The sequence below is a fragment of the Camelus dromedarius genome, chromosome 8 (assembly GCF_036321535.1).
Source record: "Camelus dromedarius isolate mCamDro1 chromosome 8, mCamDro1.pat, whole genome shotgun sequence".
NCBI lineage: Eukaryota > Metazoa > Chordata > Mammalia > Artiodactyla > Camelidae > Camelus > Camelus dromedarius.
The window spans coordinates 19,432,805-19,452,208 of NC_087443.1; the positions used below are offsets into that span (position 1 = coordinate 19,432,805).

At 45.3% G+C, this 19,404-nt stretch overlaps 1 protein-coding gene across 2 annotated transcripts in view; it reads left to right on the forward strand.

Moving 5' to 3' along the window:
* ERCC6 (ERCC excision repair 6, chromatin remodeling factor) overlaps positions 1 to 19,404 on the forward strand; it is a 70,179-nt gene that overhangs the window by 41,406 nt on the left and 9,369 nt on the right. The window contains exons 9-16 of one of the 2 annotated variants that reach the window (XM_031460970.2): positions 6,707 to 6,877; positions 7,366 to 7,542; positions 11,905 to 12,021; positions 15,410 to 15,505; positions 17,491 to 17,706; positions 18,173 to 18,283; positions 18,672 to 18,791; positions 19,220 to 19,314. In XM_031460970.2, the coding sequence (XP_031316830.1) occupies positions 6,707 to 6,877; positions 7,366 to 7,542; positions 11,905 to 12,021; positions 15,410 to 15,505; positions 17,491 to 17,706; positions 18,173 to 18,283; positions 18,672 to 18,791; positions 19,220 to 19,314 (1,103 nt within the window). The remainder of the gene's footprint in view (positions 1 to 6,706; positions 6,878 to 7,365; positions 7,543 to 11,904; positions 12,022 to 15,409; positions 15,506 to 17,490; positions 17,707 to 18,172; positions 18,284 to 18,671; positions 18,792 to 19,219; positions 19,315 to 19,404) is intronic. The other variant, XM_064487940.1, reaches the window with a different exon arrangement.

The window sequence follows — 19,404 nt, forward strand, 5'->3', positions numbered from 1 at the left end:
GTGTTGCATTGCAATAGAGTTTACATTTCTTAATCACATTTCAGATGTTCTACCAATGCTGGTCTGTCCTCTAACCCAGCGTCTAATATCTGACTTCCTTTCCATCCTTACAGGCTGAGATTCCTCTTTCCATGGGGCAGCTTTCTGTGCCCACCAGCTGTCCTGTCTAAGTGTAATAGCGGTGTTCCAGCACAGGGGCCTTCAGCGCTGCAGAAAATAGGGAAAAGAAGAGAATTTCTCTTTTAGGGAACTTAAAGGCATCATAATGCCAGAAGTATTCTGCTTTTCGTTCAAATAGATCATTTTTATTTTTCTAATCATTCAGAATTAAAAATCATTACTTTTCTAATCAATATGATAAGAAGTAAAATTTTGTAAATTTTTCATTTAGGAAGCAGAGATCAAATGATCAGTTTGTAAATGGAATATATCTGTCATTCTTCCTCCCTGCATTGCCTTTTAGCTTCCCACCTCTCTCACCACGTGATCCTGTATCATCTTTGTTAATACTCTCTTTGGTTGACAGCATAATTTAGAATTATCAAATGCACACCCAGCAACTGTGCAAAAAATAATGTGGCTAATATTTTCAACCAAATGATCAAATCAGATAAAGACATTTTCAGGCTTCTGAATCTCCTTTAATGGTCAGTTGAAATCTCATTTAACAGGAATCAAGGATTTTCCTTTTCTCATTATGTTTTATGATCTCTTTTTTCTAACAGAGAGAAACTTGATCTGTGAGTGGATTAATATTTATTTGTTGAATAACTATAAACACAGTATTGCAGGTATTTGATGTTATTAGGGCTCCAAAAATGGATATGATGTTTTTAACTGACCTTGAAAAGCTCACCATTTTCTTGGGGAAAGAAAATAATATGAAAAGATAATAAAAGAAGGCAGTTTTGTGGTACTTACCCCATAACTCACAGTGGGTGGTGGCATCTTTAGCACTGTGTTGTAAAGTTCATTTAATTATTAAGGACCCTTTTTTCAGTTTGTTGGAAGATGTGTGTGAGAAGTTTCTTGCTTATATTCTGAGATGGTTGTCACTTTATAGCTTTCCCACCTTTCCCTGCTATGTAGGGTTTTGTAACTCTGTGGGATATTTTTGATAACTCAGAGAGATTTATCATTTTGATCAATTCATGGCATTTAGAGGCATCAGATTGAAAAATGCAACCGTGGCATAAAGGCTTAAAAGCATAGATTTTATAATTTCCAGAGCCAGGGTTTGAATCTTGGATCTGCCATTTTATAGCTTTGTGACCTGGGGCAAGTCACTTAGCTTCTCTGAGCCTAGACTGATCTCCTGAAAATGGGTAATTTTGTGAGGATTTGTTGGGTTAATATGTGTGCACAGTAAGCTTAGTGTGGTCCCCAGCACAGAACGTTTACTTGGGTAATTCCTACTATTAGAAAAAAGAATGTAGTAGTCCTTGTCATCTCAGTACCTGAGAAAAGAAAAGAGGCTCTGATGTTTCTAATGGATTCCGTATAAATACACTTGATAGAAGATTTGCACCTGCTGTATCAAAAATATTCATAGTCTTTCATGTCTAGACCTTTTCCCCTCATGTCCAGATGTGTTGGCCCCAAATGGAAACAGTGAAATAGAATGTTAAAATTTTTTGAGAAATGCAAGGGGTGATTATAGAACAGACCACATAGAAAGAACACGACCATTTGATGCACCTGTCATCACGTGTTCTTCGAAAAGGTTCATTTTCTAAAACACTAGTGTAAAAAGACTTGGCTTTTTAACAGGCTGGAAGGGAGTCAACTGAAAACATAACAAATGAAAGTAGGAGAGGGCCACACGGTTCCTCAAGCATCCTCAATATTTCAGACCCATTGCAGGTACACAAATGATAACACAAAGTGATGGAGTTCCTATTAACTTTAGCGACGGCGTATACACTGAGTACAACAAGAAATGATAGATGCTACCTACGCTCGTTCTGTGAGGGCTATTGTGAAGTTGTGTTGCCGGAGCCCTTTTTTCCTCCATTGTCAGCACAAATCCTTGTTTATTAAAGATTTAGCTTGAAGGAAATTTTAATTAATTACAGGTGCAGTAAATCCTGCCTGGGAAGCCGCCGTGCTGCTTCCCGTGAATGGCCTTCATGTGCCTGTGCTCCACGCCGCTCCCCCCGCTGCCTGACAGCGTGATTTATGGCTGTTGTTTTCCACCAGTCCACTGTTTGCCCTCTAGGAGGGACTGGTCTCCTGAGCCTCCGTAATAACGGCGGCGCTTTCACAGACATCTTTTAATGACAACAGCGCTGCATTCAGTAAGTCAGGCTAATTGCAGATGTACCCTATTAATTGCAAAAACTAGGAGAGGTTACATATTTTACAAGCTTTTAATTTGAAACCGCCCGAGATGATTTGTCTTAAGTGTTTGGATAGAGACGTCCATAATATTCAACAATTCACCATTATTGAAACTCCAGGCTAGGTGGTTATAGAATCCTGAGATGGAATCAGGTGAAAACAAATAGTCTTGGATGTGTTTTTACCCAGTGGCTGTTAAGTGGAGGTTATATTTTCAACGGGGACATTGGACGATTTTTACTTTTTTTCTATAAAAGCATCTTCTTGATTCTTCATCCTCATACATCTTTCTGAATATGGTAGAAATTCTGTATTTCTGGAGCTAACATTACAGAATTAACCTCAGTTCTTCAACATGCAACAGAAGGAAACATCGCTTCTGCGGTTGAGCCACTTGAGAGGCTCGGCATCTCGTTTGTTTACTGGTGGCAAAGGGATGTCCAGAGTCGGGCTCGGGGTGGTGTTCCTTGGAGGGTAGTGGAATGATTGTGGCGCATCTGTGCGTCCAGCAGTTAGGAGTCCCAGGGCCGTGAGCCAGTGGACCCACGTGGGCAGGATTTGGCCACGAGCCAGTGGACATTTTATGTGACTGGTAATTTCACTTCTGCTGTACTTCGGGCCCCAAACAGTTGTCATTGTTCTCCTGTCCCATTCCTCTCTGTGCACATGCGGTACCGTGCCTGGAGTAGAGCGGGCACGGAGCATTCCCCTGTCCTGGTTGGCTGTCGTCCCCCGTCCTACCTGCTTCTTGACTTCTTAGCAGCCTCTGCTCTCCTAGGAGGAGGTGGAAATGAGGATGGAATGGGGATTGCTGCCTGCCCGGAATCTCAGTGGGAGATAGACATGTGGAGGAGCTATGGAAGCTCCTGGCTTCTAAAAGGCCCAGGACCGGTGGGATGTGTTCAGGGTGGAGCAATGCGTCTTTGGACAGCCTGCTTTTCTTCACTGGACACTCGCTGCCGGGGCGGGGCTGGTGGCAATGGAGTAGCAGTGTCGCCCCAGAGAAGTGGGTGGAGGCGAGGCCTGGAAGAGCCCGTACGTGCGTTTGAAAGCCTGTGAGTCCTGAGGTGTTTACTGCTGCATTTGTCATAAGGTTAAGAAGTCAGGAAGTGGTTAAATCAGATGTGGCCTTCAAGGTAGGATTGTGCAGGCAATGAAAACTGTGAATAGGAAGATGGCAAAATAATAGTCATAATAACACAGCTCTCACCAGTCAAACCTTTAATCGTATCCGGTATTAGAGCTCTTAGCTCTGAAGTTTGAGTGTATTATGACGTGAGAAGACTTTCTCTTTTCCTCTTTCAAAATTTTCTTAGCCCTTGTTACACCCTTTCATGTTCTATTGAACTAAAAATATTCGAATCCTTGTTTATTAAGTTAATACCACTTCTAAGGATGTTGAATTTTAAATTTAATAAATTTAAAATTTGTATGATTATGATTACATGAATTGTGGTATTAGTTTTCCTAGCATTAAGCTATTCTTCTATTCCTGCGATGCCTTATTAGCTTAATATAGTGCTAGATTTTATTTATAAAGTAATGGACCTCTAGTCAGGGTGGGGCTGCGGGTACGTACACAAGTGTGTTGCGTCCGTCAGTTTTGAAAAGAGGGTTTTGCTAGCCTTAAAATAATGACTTGGAATGCATTCTGTCTTTTTCTGTGTTTCAGAACAGTTTAAATAACAGGGTTGATTCCTACTTCACTCTAAAACTCCTTGGGTCTGGCAGGCTTCTGGTGGGAAAGTATACCATCTTTTTCAAGTTCTTCAGTATTGGTCTGGTTGGTTTGTCTCATTTTTCTTGGGTCCATTTGGTAATTCATTTTTTTGAAACACCCGTCCTCTGTCAATGTTCAGGTTCTTTGGCGTTAGATTTGCACACGGCATGGGCTAAGATTTCAGTTCTCTGCATCCGCGGTCGACTCCTTTATCGTTTCTCACGCTGCCCATCCGAGTCTGTTCCTCGGGCTGACTTTTCAGAGGTTTGTCTGGTTTTTGGTCTTTTCAAAGAGTCACTTAGGTTTTTGCTTTATCAGCTCTACCAGGTTTGTTCCTTAAGCTTCACTAGTTTTTGTTTTTACCTTACCGTCTCAATGTGCTGTTTTCAGCCGACGGCATTGGCCGCGGGGTTTGATCTCAGACCCAGCGGAGAGGGAGGATTCTGTGTGGGCTAAGGCTCTGCTGAGAGCTGTTACAAGGAGCCCACTGCTGGCGACACTCAGATCTTTGGCTCCTTATTTTTAAATTTGCGATTATCCTTAGTCTGTCTTCCTGTCTTCTGACTGGCAAACTCAGAGGCCGTGGCCGCATCTGCTGCGGGTAGTGGATGAGCCGCTTTGCCAGCGCAGCTCCGAGGGCTGTGCTTCGGGCAGGCAGTGGCTCTTCTCTCTGGTGTGCTGTCTCCTTAAAATGCGAACTAGCCCTGCCTTTTCTGTTCAGTTCTTTTTGTCTGCTGTTTGTATTTCTAATCCTGCCCTGTTTTTTGTTTGCGTTTCCTTGGTACATCTTTGATAGTTCCCTTACTCTTAACATCCCGGCGCCAGTCTGGTTTGGGTCTCTTAAACACAAGGCTGGGTTTTGGCCATGCTCTCCCTGCTGACAACCCGCCGGCGTGATTGTTTCGTCTGAGACCAGCTATCTTATTTTCTGTTCATGATATTGTCTGTTTTTTATATTTCCCTAATTGTTTTTCTATTTCTTATTATTTTTTTCCCTGATAGTGGTTTGATAGCTCTATAATCTATTTCTTTTCTAGTATTTGTGCTGAAGTAGCAACTATTAATCAATAAATGGGGTTAAATTTTTTTTACAAATGTATTTCAACCTATTTTTCTCTCCTGATACGGAATTTAATAGTATTCATCACCTGTGCCCCGTTCTGCCCTTGGATAAGAGGAGAATTTTAATACACTCTTATTTTCCCCTCTTTTCACTCTAGGCTTTGTTAAATTAAACTGGAATTATAGTAATGCAAAAATATATCCCTTTTTATATTTTAGATCCTTTCTTAACAGCTTCATTAATATTTAAAACAGTGTTTTAATATTTACTTAATTACTGTTTTAACAGTCTGTTTTAAGAACTGGTCGATATGCTACATGTGATCTTCCCTTACAAGGGTTTTATTTTGTAGTAGAGTAAGAGGCAGTGTTGCCTAATAGTTAATAGTAACCAGCTCTGGAGTTGGCCTCTTTTCTGCACTCAGATCCTGGCTCCATCACCTACCAGCTGTTTGACCTGATGTTATTATTTACTGCGTCTAAGCCACGGTTTTCTCATCTGTACATCGGGGTTAATAAGGACATCTGTCCTGTCGCAGCGAGTGGGAACAAGCGCTCCATCGGGGCTGAGCACCGCGGTCGGGAGCTCTGTGTCTGCGCTTGCGCAGAGAGCAGTGGCCTGGGCACCCTCCTTCTCCCGCCCACGGAAGGGGCTGCCTTCATTTGGCGACTGCACACTTGCCCTGGCTGGACTTCGGGAGCTGCGCCTAGCCCGTCTCTTGCTGGTTTGTCTTCTGTCCTTGCCTGTCTGAAGGTGGAATTCATTTACTTCTTTCTGTCAAGCATGACTGCTAGTTTGGATCAATGCAGGATTCCAGGGTCACCGCTTTCTCCCTAGAGTTATGGGAAGGTTTTTCCCTTTGCTCTCTGACATTTTTAGTGTTGGCAGAAAAGATAATCCAACGCAGGTAGAATCCTTTTCCTCTTAAGGGAATCATTTCTCTTCCTGTTTTGTTCTGACTGGAAGCTACAGCATTTTCTCTTATTTTATTTTTGGAATTCAGACATCTAGCAGGTGTATACCCAGGTGTATGGCTTTTTCTGTATTTCTGCCTGACAGTCTAGGCTGTTTTACTTTGTAGACTCCCAGTCTCTCCTCAGAATTTTTTTCTATCATTTTTTAAAAATCACTTTTTTAATATCCTTTCTACTCTTCCCTCCTGAAATTCACATTGTATGTTGTTAAAGCTACTGGATTTGTTGCATCTCCTTTCTTGCTTTTGTTTTGAAATAATAAATCATTTTCCATCTATGTTTGAAGTTTAACAAGGATTGACACAGAGGATGTTTTGGAAAAAATAAAAATTGGGCAAGTGTTCACATGTTATGCCTTTCACTGGTCCTCTTTTGAGCCCTCCTCCCCCGCAGTAGTGGATTTGATAGTCAGTGTTCATTACTTACAGATTAATGAAACATAAAATAAACTTCCAGTGCTGATCAGGTAGAATTATGTTGTATGTGTTATGTTTGTGTACATTTATGAAAGTGCTTTCGATTGCATCACGATCGCAAGGTTGATTTTAAGAGTCATGCTCATTTAACTTCTCATTTCCAACTGGCTTTACTATTTTGTCATCGTTTTAGGAGAAACTAATTCGAGACATCGCTCACTGTCATGGAATTTTGATCACTTCTTACTCCTACATTCGACTGATGCAAGATGATATTAGCAGGCACGACTGGCACTACGTGATCTTGGATGAAGGACACAAAATTCGCAATCCAAATGCTGCCATCACCCTTGCTTGCAAACAGGTGTGACCTCTTACAACAAGCGTGGTTTCCACGCGGGTAATATTTAATTGAGAATAAACTCTCTGCTTTGAGTAACACACTTATTGAATCTTTCCTTGTGCTTTTTGCAGAAGGAGTTTGAAATACACATTTTGCCTTAATGCAGAAAACGTTTTATTCTTGCTTTAATCATTTTTTCTAAAATTCAAATTGTTCACATTACTCACTGTCTCTTTTAGGGGTCCATTGTTAGAATGTAACCAAATCCAACTCTAGTCCAGGGTCTTCATCTTGAACAATAAGAAAAATCCTTCCCTGTATATATATTTTTATCTCTATGTAATCGGAGAATTAAAGTTGCATAAAATGTCTGTGTTTGGAGGAGACCAGCAAGATATGGAGTTGTGTTCAATAATAAGATTGACTGGGAGAGCTTTGGGGTAGGGTCAGTGATCATCTGTTAAAAGGTGAATTTAACTAAGAGAAAAGTTCTTTCTTTCCCCGCACAGTTCCGCACCCCTCACCGCATCATCTTGTCGGGTTCACCGATGCAGAATAACCTCCGTGAGCTGTGGTCGCTCTTTGACTTCATCTTCCCAGGGAAGCTGGGCACATTGCCCGTATTCATGGAACAGTTCTCCGTCCCCATCACCATGGGCGGGTATTCCAACGCCTCCCCCGTGCAGGTAACGTATGCTGTAACACTTTTGGCATTTTGATATTCAAACCGTTGCTGCTAAATACTGTACTTTGTGGCCAAGTCATTCAGAATGTAAGGGAAATGGTATCTGATAAAAATCACAAAATTATTTTTGCTTGAAAGCTCATAATTTTCCATGTGGGTTTTAAAAAGATCATGTACAATATTCAAAAAGCAGTCAGGAATTACGAAACAAAAGTGGATTGGTTCTGGACAGCATGTAATAGTGCAAACTGGGGTAGTGCATCATATAAAGTAGCGTAAATGCTTTGAAAAGGGGAAGCCAGGGAAGACTTAATGAGACATGTGTCTTTAATCTGATTCTGGGAAGACAGGTCGGGAAGAGCAGAGCATTCTAGGTTAGAGCAACAGTAAGAACGCGGCCACGTTATGTGGCTGTGGGCGTTGAAGAGACACGCTTGATTGGACCAGAGATGCTTGTGGGGGAGTCGCAGGAGAGCTGTGGATGCCGGCAGTGGGGGCCTTGACAGGGAGGCTGAAGGTCTTAGGCAGGGAAGAGCCACTGAAAGTGCCTAAGCAGGAGGCTGGGAGTGGGCGGTTCTCCAAGGGCTACTCAGGCTGCTGGTAGTTATGGGAGGGAGCTTGGCATCGAGGGGCCTGTGGGAGTTGTTGGGGGTGAAGGTGATGAGGGTCTGGACCTGGATGTGAGTGGTGGTCCCGAGAAAGAAGGTGGAGAGCAAAAGCCCAAAGTGGCATTTTTTCATGCGGAACAAACAAGATGTGGAAATTGAGAAGATAAAGGAAGTGGGATGTGGGGAGGTGGGCGAGCTTCTCGCAGCTGACCCCTGAGGTTTCAGGCCTGGGTTACTGGCGGAATGGGGTTGTCACAGATGGGAGTGTCAGGAGGAGAAGCTGGCTAGAGGGCAGTTTGTGGCATTTGGGGGCAGGTTCCAGCCTCCAAGAGAGGCAGGGTCTCTGCACAGCCCTCAGGTAGGGGGGCCTGCACCTGCCAGGTTAAGACTGAGCCAGAAATAAAGCCTGCCACCAAAAGAGACATTCACATATTTTGAAATATTTAACTGGAAAAATAATTTTAGGCCTTTAAAATGAGAGGACTGTCAAAAAACATTTTATACCTTTTCAATTTTGAGATTGAATGAGTTTTGATTTTTGATTAAATTTTATAAGAGCTCTCTTTCTTGACTGAATCCCTATTGCCTTTCATTTATCCTGTGGGTTTTTTTTTTAACTTTTTATTTTAGAGTAATTTCAGATTTAATGGAAAGTTGCAAGAATTGTAAGAAGAACTCCTGTGTACTCTTCGCTCGCATTGACTAATTGTTAGCATTTTGCTAAATTTTACCACATTCGCTTTATCTTTCCTTCCTTCCCTCTCCCCTACCTGTCTCTTATTTACACAAATTTATACTTTTTTATTTTTCTGAATCATCTGAGAGCAAGTTGCAGACCCATTGCCCCTTTCCTCCAAGTCCTTCAGTGTGTATTTTCTCAGAATAGGGACATTGTCTTACATAACCATAGAATAAACATCAAAATCGGGGGAAATGTAACCTTGATGTAATTCTGTTATCCGCTCTGTGTGCCGTTCACGTTGGGCAAGTTGTTCCTGTCATTTCCGTGTCTCTTTAGTCTCCTTTCGTCTGAAGCCATCCCTCTAATCTTCCTTTTGCCTTCATGACCTTGACACTTGTGAAGACTGCAGGCCTGTTATTTTGTAGAATGTGCCTTGCCTTGGGTTTGTCTTCCGTTCTTCGTGGTTCGATTCCGGCTACGTGTCTTTGACGTCTGTCCCAGAAGTGACGTCTTCCTCGGTGCTTTGTCTCTGGAGGCACACGCTGTCAGTTTAGCCCGGTGGTCTGATACTTTGGGTAAGGTGGTGTTTGCCAGATTTCTAAACTCTTTGAAGTTGCTTCTCCTTTATAATGAGTAAGTCATCGATGGGGAGATACTTTGAGACCATGTAAATATGGTCTGTTTCTTCCCCGAAGTCCCTGTTTCAGGAGTTTGTGCGCTTAATCTTTTTTCCTTTTTAGACTGTAAAGTCCTTGGGTCAGAGGTGTGGTTTTTATTTGCTCTTTTTTGTTGACATCTATAGTCACCAAAAATGACCGAGTCTCCAGAAGGTAGCCTGTCAGCAGATATTTATTGTGTCAGGCTGGGGCTGAAATGATGGGAGATGGCTGACAGTCAGAACCTGCCCTCAAACAGTATTCCCAGCCCAGGGAAGAGTGCGCGGAGGGGAGGTGGTAAGGAAACAGATGATCAGGGTGCAGGGTAGTGAGGACTGTGATGAGGGATGGTGCCAGTGTCAGAGCTTGTGGGAGGCCAGACAGGCTTCCTGGGCAAGGGAGGATCAGGACCTAAAAGGGGCAGGAACAGTAACTGCCAAAAACATGGGCCGCTTCTTGGATTTGTGTGTTAAGCTCGTGCAGGGGAGTTTAGATCTGAAAAGAACCCGAGCAGACATCTGGTTGAACCTTCTCGTTTTGTGCTCAAGGGCATTGAGACTCAGCATTCTGGCGACTTGCCTAAGGTCACTCAGCTCTGGAAGAGGCAGGACTGGGGAGTAGTTACCACTCTGCTTTGTCAGGAGCAGGAAGGAAGTGGGGGCGTGCTCAGCATAATGTCCACTTTCCGTGGCACTGGGGAGGTGGGAGTGATGGAGAAACACAGCTGGAGCCCCACCACCTGCTTTTACTCACAGAGACACCGACACAAGAGACAGTCAAGAGTTGACCACAGAGTCATCTCTATTGCCGGAAGCACAGGAGCCCCAGGAAAGCTGGGCTGGAGAATGTGGCCTGATGTCAAGACTAAAACAGGGTCTCTTGGTCTTCCCTGTTCTCACGTCCCCGCCCCAGTCTAGAGCTTCAGATCTTCTTCTGGGGAGAGCTAGGTGTGAAAAACAGACCCATCCCCAGCCTGAGCTCCGACCCTGGCGAGTTCACCGCAAATGGGCCAGGAGCAGGGGAGGGGGAAAGAACTCTCCAGAAGGGTGGGCAGGCAGGAGAGAGCGGGAGCGGGCTGCCAGGCCACTGAGCAGCCCAGCCCTGGTTTTCCAGCGCCACCACAGCTCCCTCGTTCTTCTGGAGGAGAGAACTGGGGGTAGACGCCAGCATGCGAGCAGTGTTTCCTTAACACACGGTATGTATTTTTAGGAAGATTTTAAACAATGTACTTGCTCCCTTGGTAGGACTGCAGTGTCTTGTTTAATTCTGAAATTTAATCATCTCTGCATTGCAAACCATAAAATATACCTGATCATTGTAAAGGTAATTTTTATCAAGGTCTGAATGATACATTTACAGGGTTCTTGTTAATTACAAGTTGTTGATTAGTGGAGCTTCTTTGCTGTTTTCCTGCTGGTCTGAGTAAAACTGTTTTAATATTTATGCATACAAGGTTTACACACATGCATGCACGTATGTGTGTATTGACTTGAGTTAGGTGTTCTTAGGATCTTTTAAAATGTTTTATTTTTTTACCACGTTAATCTTATTGGCACGAATTTCTGTATGGTTGATCTCTTTTTCTTATTCACTTTGCAGCTAACTTGCTCAAATTTAAGCATTGCTTGGAAATTTTCTTATTCCATTAAGTAGTAATTTACTAGGTTGTTAAGCCTGTTTAGATTTTTTTTTTAAAGTATCAATAATTTAGTGAATTCTTTGTTTGCCTTTAAGTGACTTGCTGAGGGAGTGGTTTCCTGCGCTGTGGGTCTTTGTTTTCCTGCGTACAGTTAATACCCATCTCGTGCGGCTATGTACCATTACGGACCCATATGCTCCATCTTAGGCTGGAGTGACCTTTCGTTTCTGGGATCATAGGGCTTTCTTGAGCTCGCTCTCCGAGTCTCCAGTGGGCAGTAATCTCTACTTATTATCTGGTGTTCCCATTGCGACGGCGTTTCCCCCGGGTTAGCGTTTGATCTCCAGTCTTGTGGAGTAGCAGTTCCTTTTAGCTTTGGAGAGTACAAGATTATAAGCTGAGATTTGTTTGAAAGCAGTTTTTTCCCTAAAGGGTGGTCGAGAACCGAACAACTCTGCTTTCGAGTTTAACTAAATAATAGTAATTAAATAGAGGTGGAACAGGGCACAGAATTACTGGTTGTTCTTTTGTACATTTTGGTTCATAAAAAGTTTTTATTTTCACTAATGATATTATTATAAAAGCTATCACCTCCTGGGAGTACCTAGAACTTAATGCTAATTTTTACCAACCATTTTCCAACCACGTCCAACAATTCTGTACAACCATTGGTCATTCTTTTAAAAAAAAAATTTAAAGCATCAGAATCAGTCGAGAGGTAGGAATAAATGTACTCCTCAAATGTGTAGTAATTGTTTCCCCATTTCTCTTATTAAAGGTTAAAACTGCTTATAAGTGTGCGTGTGTCCTACGCGATACCATAAATCCGTACCTGCTGAGGAGGATGAAGTCGGACGTCAAAATGAGCCTTTCATTGCCAGATAAAAATGAACAGGTCTGTAAATCCAAGGGCGACCGAGCAAGCCTGAGGCACAGGTGTGCCTGTCCATTCACTCTCCTGTTCACACGCAGGGTTGGTGAGGCCAAGGGTGTGGTTGCTGGCGCTGTGGGGCGGGCTGGTCTACATCTGTGTGTGCCTGCAAGTCCCCAGTTCATGCTACAGCTTGTATTAGGCACCAACCCCATACCTGGGAGATAGCAGCGAGCACGCACCCGTTTGTTGCCAGGGAGCTCACGTTCATTCTTGTGGGGACAGAGTCATACAGAAATATCAGATGGCAAGTGGTGATAAATGTGGATTAAAAACAAGCAGGGGGTTTAGGGCGGTGCCAAGGGCCAGGATTTGGGGAGGCAGGCTTTTCCGAAGGGGTGGTCAGAGAAGAGTGATAACCTGACCTTTGAGCAGATGCCTGAAGAAGGTGAAGGAGTGAGTCATGGGGGTTTGGCAGAAGAGCATTCCAGTTGGTTGGAATGTGGCAGGGTGCTGGTACACTCAGGGCCCAGCAGGGAAGCCAGTGTGGCTGGAGGGCAGGAGCCCTGAGGAGGGCAGTTAGAGGGAGAAGCCAGGTTGCTGGCCAGAGGCCAGATCACAGGGGCCTGCTGGTCATGGTGGGGACTCTGGGTTTTACTCTTGATGGGGGAGGCAGTCCATGGGGAGCTACCAAACACAAAGCAGTGATGTCACCTGACTCAGGTTTTAAAAGGATCATCCTTTTAAATTCCATCCTAGTGCCCTATCATCTTAGTAGATGACTACACCTTCTGTTCAGCATCTAAAAGAAAGTGCATCGTAGATTTTGTTGAAATGATAAAAGATCTTGGAGCTCTGTCATCAAGGCTGCTTTTGTCCCTGCCTCTTCCCTCTCCCCAGAACTCATCTCCACGTTCAGCCCTTGACCTTAGCATCCCCTTACTGAGCTCCGTTTCCTGCCAGGTACTCAGGCCACAGTGCCCTGAGCTGTCTCACTTCCACATCAGCCAGTTGCTGTGGACCGGATTAGTTTTTCCAAGGCTCCTCATCCACCTACCAACATACCTTCCGTGTCCCTGTCCCCTCCAGGAATACTGATTTAGCTGATTTGTACCAATTTATTTTCATTGTGGAATCCCAGAATGTCTCCTTGGGTTCCACGAAGTAGCCAAGACAAATCTCTTTATGTTTTCTAAACACTTGCCACTTGGCTTTGTATTTACATGTAATGTCCCCCCCCACAGCTGGGATTTCTATCCCCCAGCAAACACACAGAGAGATGCTAAGATCCCACAGGGCTCTGCACGGGAGTCCCTGCTACACGGGGACTCCCTGAGGTTGGGGCTCTGTCTTACCCATCTGAAAATGCCGTGTAACCTGGAGAAAGTGATATGCAGACGATAGACAAATGAACAGTTTGGTGAATTGATTCGTTTATTCAGTTAACTTTGTGATTGAAAGGAAGGATTTTTCTCTTGCCGTTGTATATAAAGGATTGAAATGTGAATGTAAGAAATTAAGACTATAAACACTCAGGTTCATAGTTTAGAAAGATTATCCAGGCAGTGTATGAAAGCATCGGAGGGGAGAAAAACTGGAGGCCAAGGGCTGAGTCGGCCAGTCCGATGGAGTCCTCAGGAGGGGAGAGGAGCTGGCCGGGCTGGCAGGAGGGGGCTGACAGGCCCAGGACGCCCAGGTTTCCGGATTAGATGCCGGATGGCTCTGCTGCACAGAGGCTTCATGAGGATGAGGATGCAGAGGAGACAGCTGGTGAGCTCAGGCTGGATGTACTGGACGTGCCCATGGAGCACCTGCTTACCCGAAAGGCAGTTACCTGTGGGCCCAGAGCCCTGGGGAGAGTTCTAGGCTGTCGCATAGCCGTGACCTTGGAGCCAGGAAGATGTTAAAGTCAGGCGTAGGGATGGGCTGGCTGAAGGAGTCTGTGTAGAATGAGAAGAGACACACAGCCCAGGGGAACTGCACACTGGGGAGAGGAGAGAAGAGGAGGAGCTGGCTGGGAAGACAGGAGACCGAGGCAGGGCAGCAGGAGGTGGGTTAGGGGAGGTGGAATCGTGAGGCCATTGGAGCGCGTGTGTCTGGCGGCTAGGAGGGCATTGGTGAAGCCGTCCACGGCAGGTTCACTGGTGTCCGAGGAAGCGCCCTCCAGGCTTGTGCCGGATCAGGAATGGCTGGGAGGGGAGGAAGTGGAGGTGGTGATCATACACATTCTTTCAGGGAGTTTTCCCCTCAGCCTCCCGGAGTGTAAGGCGTGGAGCACTGCCCTGAGGGATGTGGGTGGGTTTCAGATCTGGTACAAAGATGGGAGGGCTGTCCTGGATCCCATGCAGGGACCTCTGCGCCTGAGATGAAGGCAAAACCACAAGGTGAAGCAGATGAGGAAGTAGCTACCTTTTAGGGAGTGACGATTGGGGAACTGTGACTGATGGCTTCAGGTTCTGTTTCTCTTGTTTTGTATCTGTTTGATGATGTTAAGTGGAAGCTGAGGCACATGTGGGTGGTGGGTGGGTGGCTTGGGGAGAGAGGAGCTCGTCATAGCCATCGGGATGTGAGGACGGGCTGAGTAGGGGTCCTGCCTAGGACTCCCCTAGTGACCAGGGGCTGGCAGTGGAGCACGCTGCCCAGGTGGGATGGGCTCCGGCAGTGCCCAGCACTTACAGAAAGGAGGAGGGAAGGCAGGCAGTTGAGTTGTTCTTCGTTTGGAAGTTTACAGGGCAGATCAGTGGGTGGCAGAGGGGTAGCTGAAGGAAAATCCCATGGATTTATGACTAGCCAAGGCGCAGTCAGGCCGTGAGGTGGTGGCAGTGGTCTTGGAACAAAGAGGTGGGCTGAGAGGCTGAAGTCAGGGAGGGTGATGGCATGGGGTGGTGGGCACAGTTGGGCTCGCAGGATTGGGGTTGTTGTCAGAGCCGAGTCTGGTAAACTTGTGTTTGGCTTAGAACTCCAGGAAAGAGGGCAAGCCAGGCAAGGGTAAGGTCCCTGGTCAGGTGTGCTGAAGTCAAGTTGAGGTGAGGGGCTTGGGAGCTGAGGTGGTCTGGGCACTTGAAGGCTAGGATGGAGGAAACGCTGTGCACCTGGTCTCAAACTTTCCTGTGACCAGAAAGCCAGTCTTTGGGGACGGGTGGAATAGAGGGGTGGGGACCAAGTGGCATGGGGACCAAAAGGTGGATGGGTGACAGAAATGGAGGGGGCTGTGGAGAGGGGCGAACTGTTCTTTGTTCAACTCTGAGATGCAGTACTGGTTTTTTTGTTTGTTTTTTTTTCTGTTTTTAATAAGAGTTACGTTGTTTAAATTGTGTACACTGTGCTTTTTTGATTAGAAATTTTGTTGATATTTTAATTATTTTGTTCTGTTAAATTTTTCTTTTCAATTCTGTTTTTATTCTCCCGCTAGGTCTTATTTTGCCGACTCACAGATGAGCAACATAAAGTCTACCAAAGTTTCATCGATTCCAAAGAAGTTTACAGAATTCTCAATGGAGAGTTGCAGGTCAGCTGAAGAATGGAAGCTGGAGAAATGACTTGTGGTCCAAGGGAAGTGAGGGGTGGGTAGGGGAGGAAACGAGCCCTAGTCATGGATTCGCTGTTATTACCCTCTTGAAAACACCTGGGTGTGAACCTTCCCTCTATTTGAAGCCCTTCCAGGAGTGTGAGGACCCACAGTTTCATTTGAGCACGCTCCCTTTTTATCTGTACCGCAGCAGTGTTAGGCTTGAACCCAGCACCGTGTGGTCTAGTGGGAGAACGCAATGGACAGCGGGATCGGCGTGGGGAGTCCGACAGGGACTGCTGATCCTGTCCAGAGTGTAGGGGGCAGCCCCCGACTGCTGGGGTTAGCAGGTGCACAGAGGAAGAACTATTATTACACGTTTCTGTTTAATAAGTAGTAACATTTTAGTTACGGGCTATACTCAGCCATAGCTGTGGGTAAATGTCTGTTCATTAAGCACGTGCAGTAAGTTCATGTAAACACTTGAGCTTCTTTGTGCTTCAGTACCTTAAAGTGTGAACTGTACTTTATGTGACATGCAAGGCTCCCTTAGTCCTTGGTCTGTCCTTGTCGGGAGTGTAGCTGAGTAGCAGGGATGCTCTGAAATGCACTCTGCTGCTTTTTTACGTGGAGGCAGAGGGAGATGAATGTGGGTGGCGAGGCTGCCTGTGTTCTGCAGCATCACCTGATTTTTCTTCCAGATTACTGTTCTTTTAACCATCTCTCACAATTTATTTCATCTAGCATGGCATCTGTAGGAGACTTTTAAGTCATTCACATTTATTCCTCTCTCCTGTATCTCCCCTTAACTTATCTTCATGTGCCTCCAAGTTGTGAAGCCTCAGGTGGCCTATCACAAGCCACACGTGTAATTGTGAATGTTCTAGTCATCACAGTAGAAAAGATAAAAAGAAAAAAAAAGAAAAAAAGAAAAACAGGTGAACTCAGTTTTGGTAATATATTTTATTTAACCTGATATGTCTAAAGTATCATTTTAATATATAATTAAAATTTTAAAATTACAGAGATATTTTATTCTTTTTTATACTGTCTTCAAAATTGGGCATTTTACATTGGGAGCACCTCTCATTTGGAACTAGCCACGCTTCCTGTCTTGGCAGCCACGTGTGGCCGGCGCCTGCCGTCCTGGGCAGCACAGATCTGGAGGGGGCAGGCGAGCGCTGGCACTGTTGCTGCTTTGTTCAGATCTTTCATTGCTTATTTAACTGTTCACTAGTTTAAAACTACCGTACTCTGATTTTTGGCTTGCTTTATGGTTTACCTTTTTCCCGTTTGAGCTTCTATACTGGTGAGTGTGATCTGAGTCACATGCAGAAAGCTGTGAAAGATGCCCTCTTGCTGGGACGGGCGGGCGGGCGGGCGGGCTGTCAGTCTGGGTCTCCTCTCCTGCTGCGTGAACCATCCTGCATATCCTTCCCATCCATGTATTTCCTGTGCATTTTCCCATCCGTGTATGTTTCCTGATACACTAATGTAAAGGTAAATGGAACTTCAACCCCTGACTCATATATTAAGCTATGGAACTTTCACTGAGGTCCTTAGGAGTGCAGTATTTAAATGCATTCGCTAAGTTACATGACAGATTTCTCCAAGTATTAGACGGGCATGACATTTTTTATTTATATTTGAGAGATGAGTCAGTTTTTTATATACTGTGAACTGCGTACCTTTTTTCTTAGAGGGAAAATAAGTTGTTAGCCATTGAATATGACGGTGGTAGACATGTTTGGTCCGACGGGGTTTTTTTTGTCTTAGAGAACTTACCCTATCAGGAAAAAAGAGGATGTGTAAGGTTGGTTTCTTCCAGCTCCTAACATGCTGTGATTTGGGAGGAAACTAAGAAGCTGATGAAGAATTACTTTTTAATCTGTGTTGCATTTCAAACAGCCTCCTTCCTTTCCTTCCCGAGTGAATATTATTTTACATGGAGTAATCTGAGTGCACGTAATTCTTTTATACCATAGATTTTCTCTGGACTTGTGGCCCTAAGAAAAATCTGCAACCACCCTGACCTCTTTTCTGGAGGCCCCAAGAATGTGAAAGGTGTTCCAGATGAGGACCTGGAGGAAGATCAGTTTGGCTACTGGAAACGTTCTGGGAAAATGATAGTTGTTGAGTCCTTGCTGAAAATATGGCACAAGCAGGGCCAGCGAGTATTGCTCTTTTCTCAGTCAAGACAGGTGCGTGTACAAACTTCATGTGGAACCATGCCAATTCTTTGTACTTACAACCATTAATTCAAAAAATGCGATTTAATCTAAAATAACGATTCCAAAGGCAAAGCCACCCACTGGTACTGAGGTGGCAGCCTGCACATCTCTTTGGGGATTGGATCTTTCTCTAGAATTTGTGCCCAGAAGTTGGCTTTTTTAAAAAGGCTTATTTACCATGTGATTCTGGGGCGCTGATGAGTTTGGGTCTGGACTCAGATAAATGCCCTGCTGTTTACAAAACTTGCAGGAATGAACAGTATGGAAATACCAAAAATTCTTTTGTAGTGGTTATATTTATCTGCCTTGAACCAAGAAACCCCTTTTAATTCCAGCCTATTGGGGAGGGTGTGAGTGTTCACACACAGGTGGAGAACTCACTGCAGGTGTGCATTTGATTTTGAAGCTCTTATCCCCCACCGCCTCTCCCATACAGATGCTGGACATACTTGAAGTATTCCTTAGAGCCCGAAAGTATTCCTACCTCAAGATGGATGGTACCACTGCGATAGCTTCAAGGCAGCCACTGATTGCAAGATACAACGAGGTAACAAGTGAACGTAGCGGTAAAGTCACATAGCGCCCCCAGGTGCGGACGGCGAGGGAGGAGAGGGCTGCGCCCACAGCACCTACATCTGGGATTGGGCAGTGGGTGCTTTTAACTCGGTGCACTTCTGGATTATTTGGGGTGTGTATGTGCTTAAACAAAGAATGTGTATTCCTTCTTGAAAACCCAGCTTTTAAATATTGCTAATATGATGGATATTAAAAGTGGGAGCTGCAAGGTGGGATCTTGACTGACCAGAGGTCTCTAGGGCATAGCCCTTTGCTCATATTGGGACCCAGTGTCCATGTGTAGAGTGTGGCAGGGCAGCGGGGAGGAGCTGTGACTGGTGTCAGATGTGCATACTGAGTGTTGTGCATCTTACCTCTAGGACACGTCCATATTTGTGTTTCTCCTGACCACTCGGGTGGGTGGCCTAGGAGTCAACCTGACGGGGGCAAACAGAGTCATCATCTATGATCCTGACTGGAACCCAAGTACAGACACGCAGGTCTGTTTATTTATTTATGTATTTAAAGGAGTGTGTCAGTGGCATACTGTGTCACTCAGCAGTGTTCTTTGGTGCCATGCTGGCTGGCCTCAGTGTCTAGCTCACATCTTGGCTGTGCCTTGTCTTCAGCTTAGAGGGGGACACCCTGAAGTGTCACAGACAGGAAGGGTCTTCCCAGTTTGTCCATAGCGCCCACACTAGACCTGGATAAAGAGAGAATGTGGGTGGGGACGGACGCACCTTGTGTTTCAGGTAGAGCCGGCCCGGTCTGTCTCTGCCACCTGCCTGTTTATCTCCTCAGTAAGCCTTAGGTCTTTCTAGCCTCATTAGCCACACTTCTAACTTCGGGAGTGGAGGGAAGCCACCAGCTGTTAGTCAGCGCTTGTCGCAGAGAAGGGCCCTCGTTGAGACGTGTCTCTCTGCCGCAGGCCCGGGAGCGCGCGTGGAGGATTGGCCAGAAGAAGCAGGTGACGGTGTACAGGCTGCTGACCGCGGGCACCATCGAGGAAAAGATTTACCACCGGTCAGTGCGCACGGCCGCTCCCCACCCCGGGGCCGCTCCCCTGGCCGCGTGTGTGCGGGACGCCCCCAGCGTCTGCTGCAGGGGAGTTTT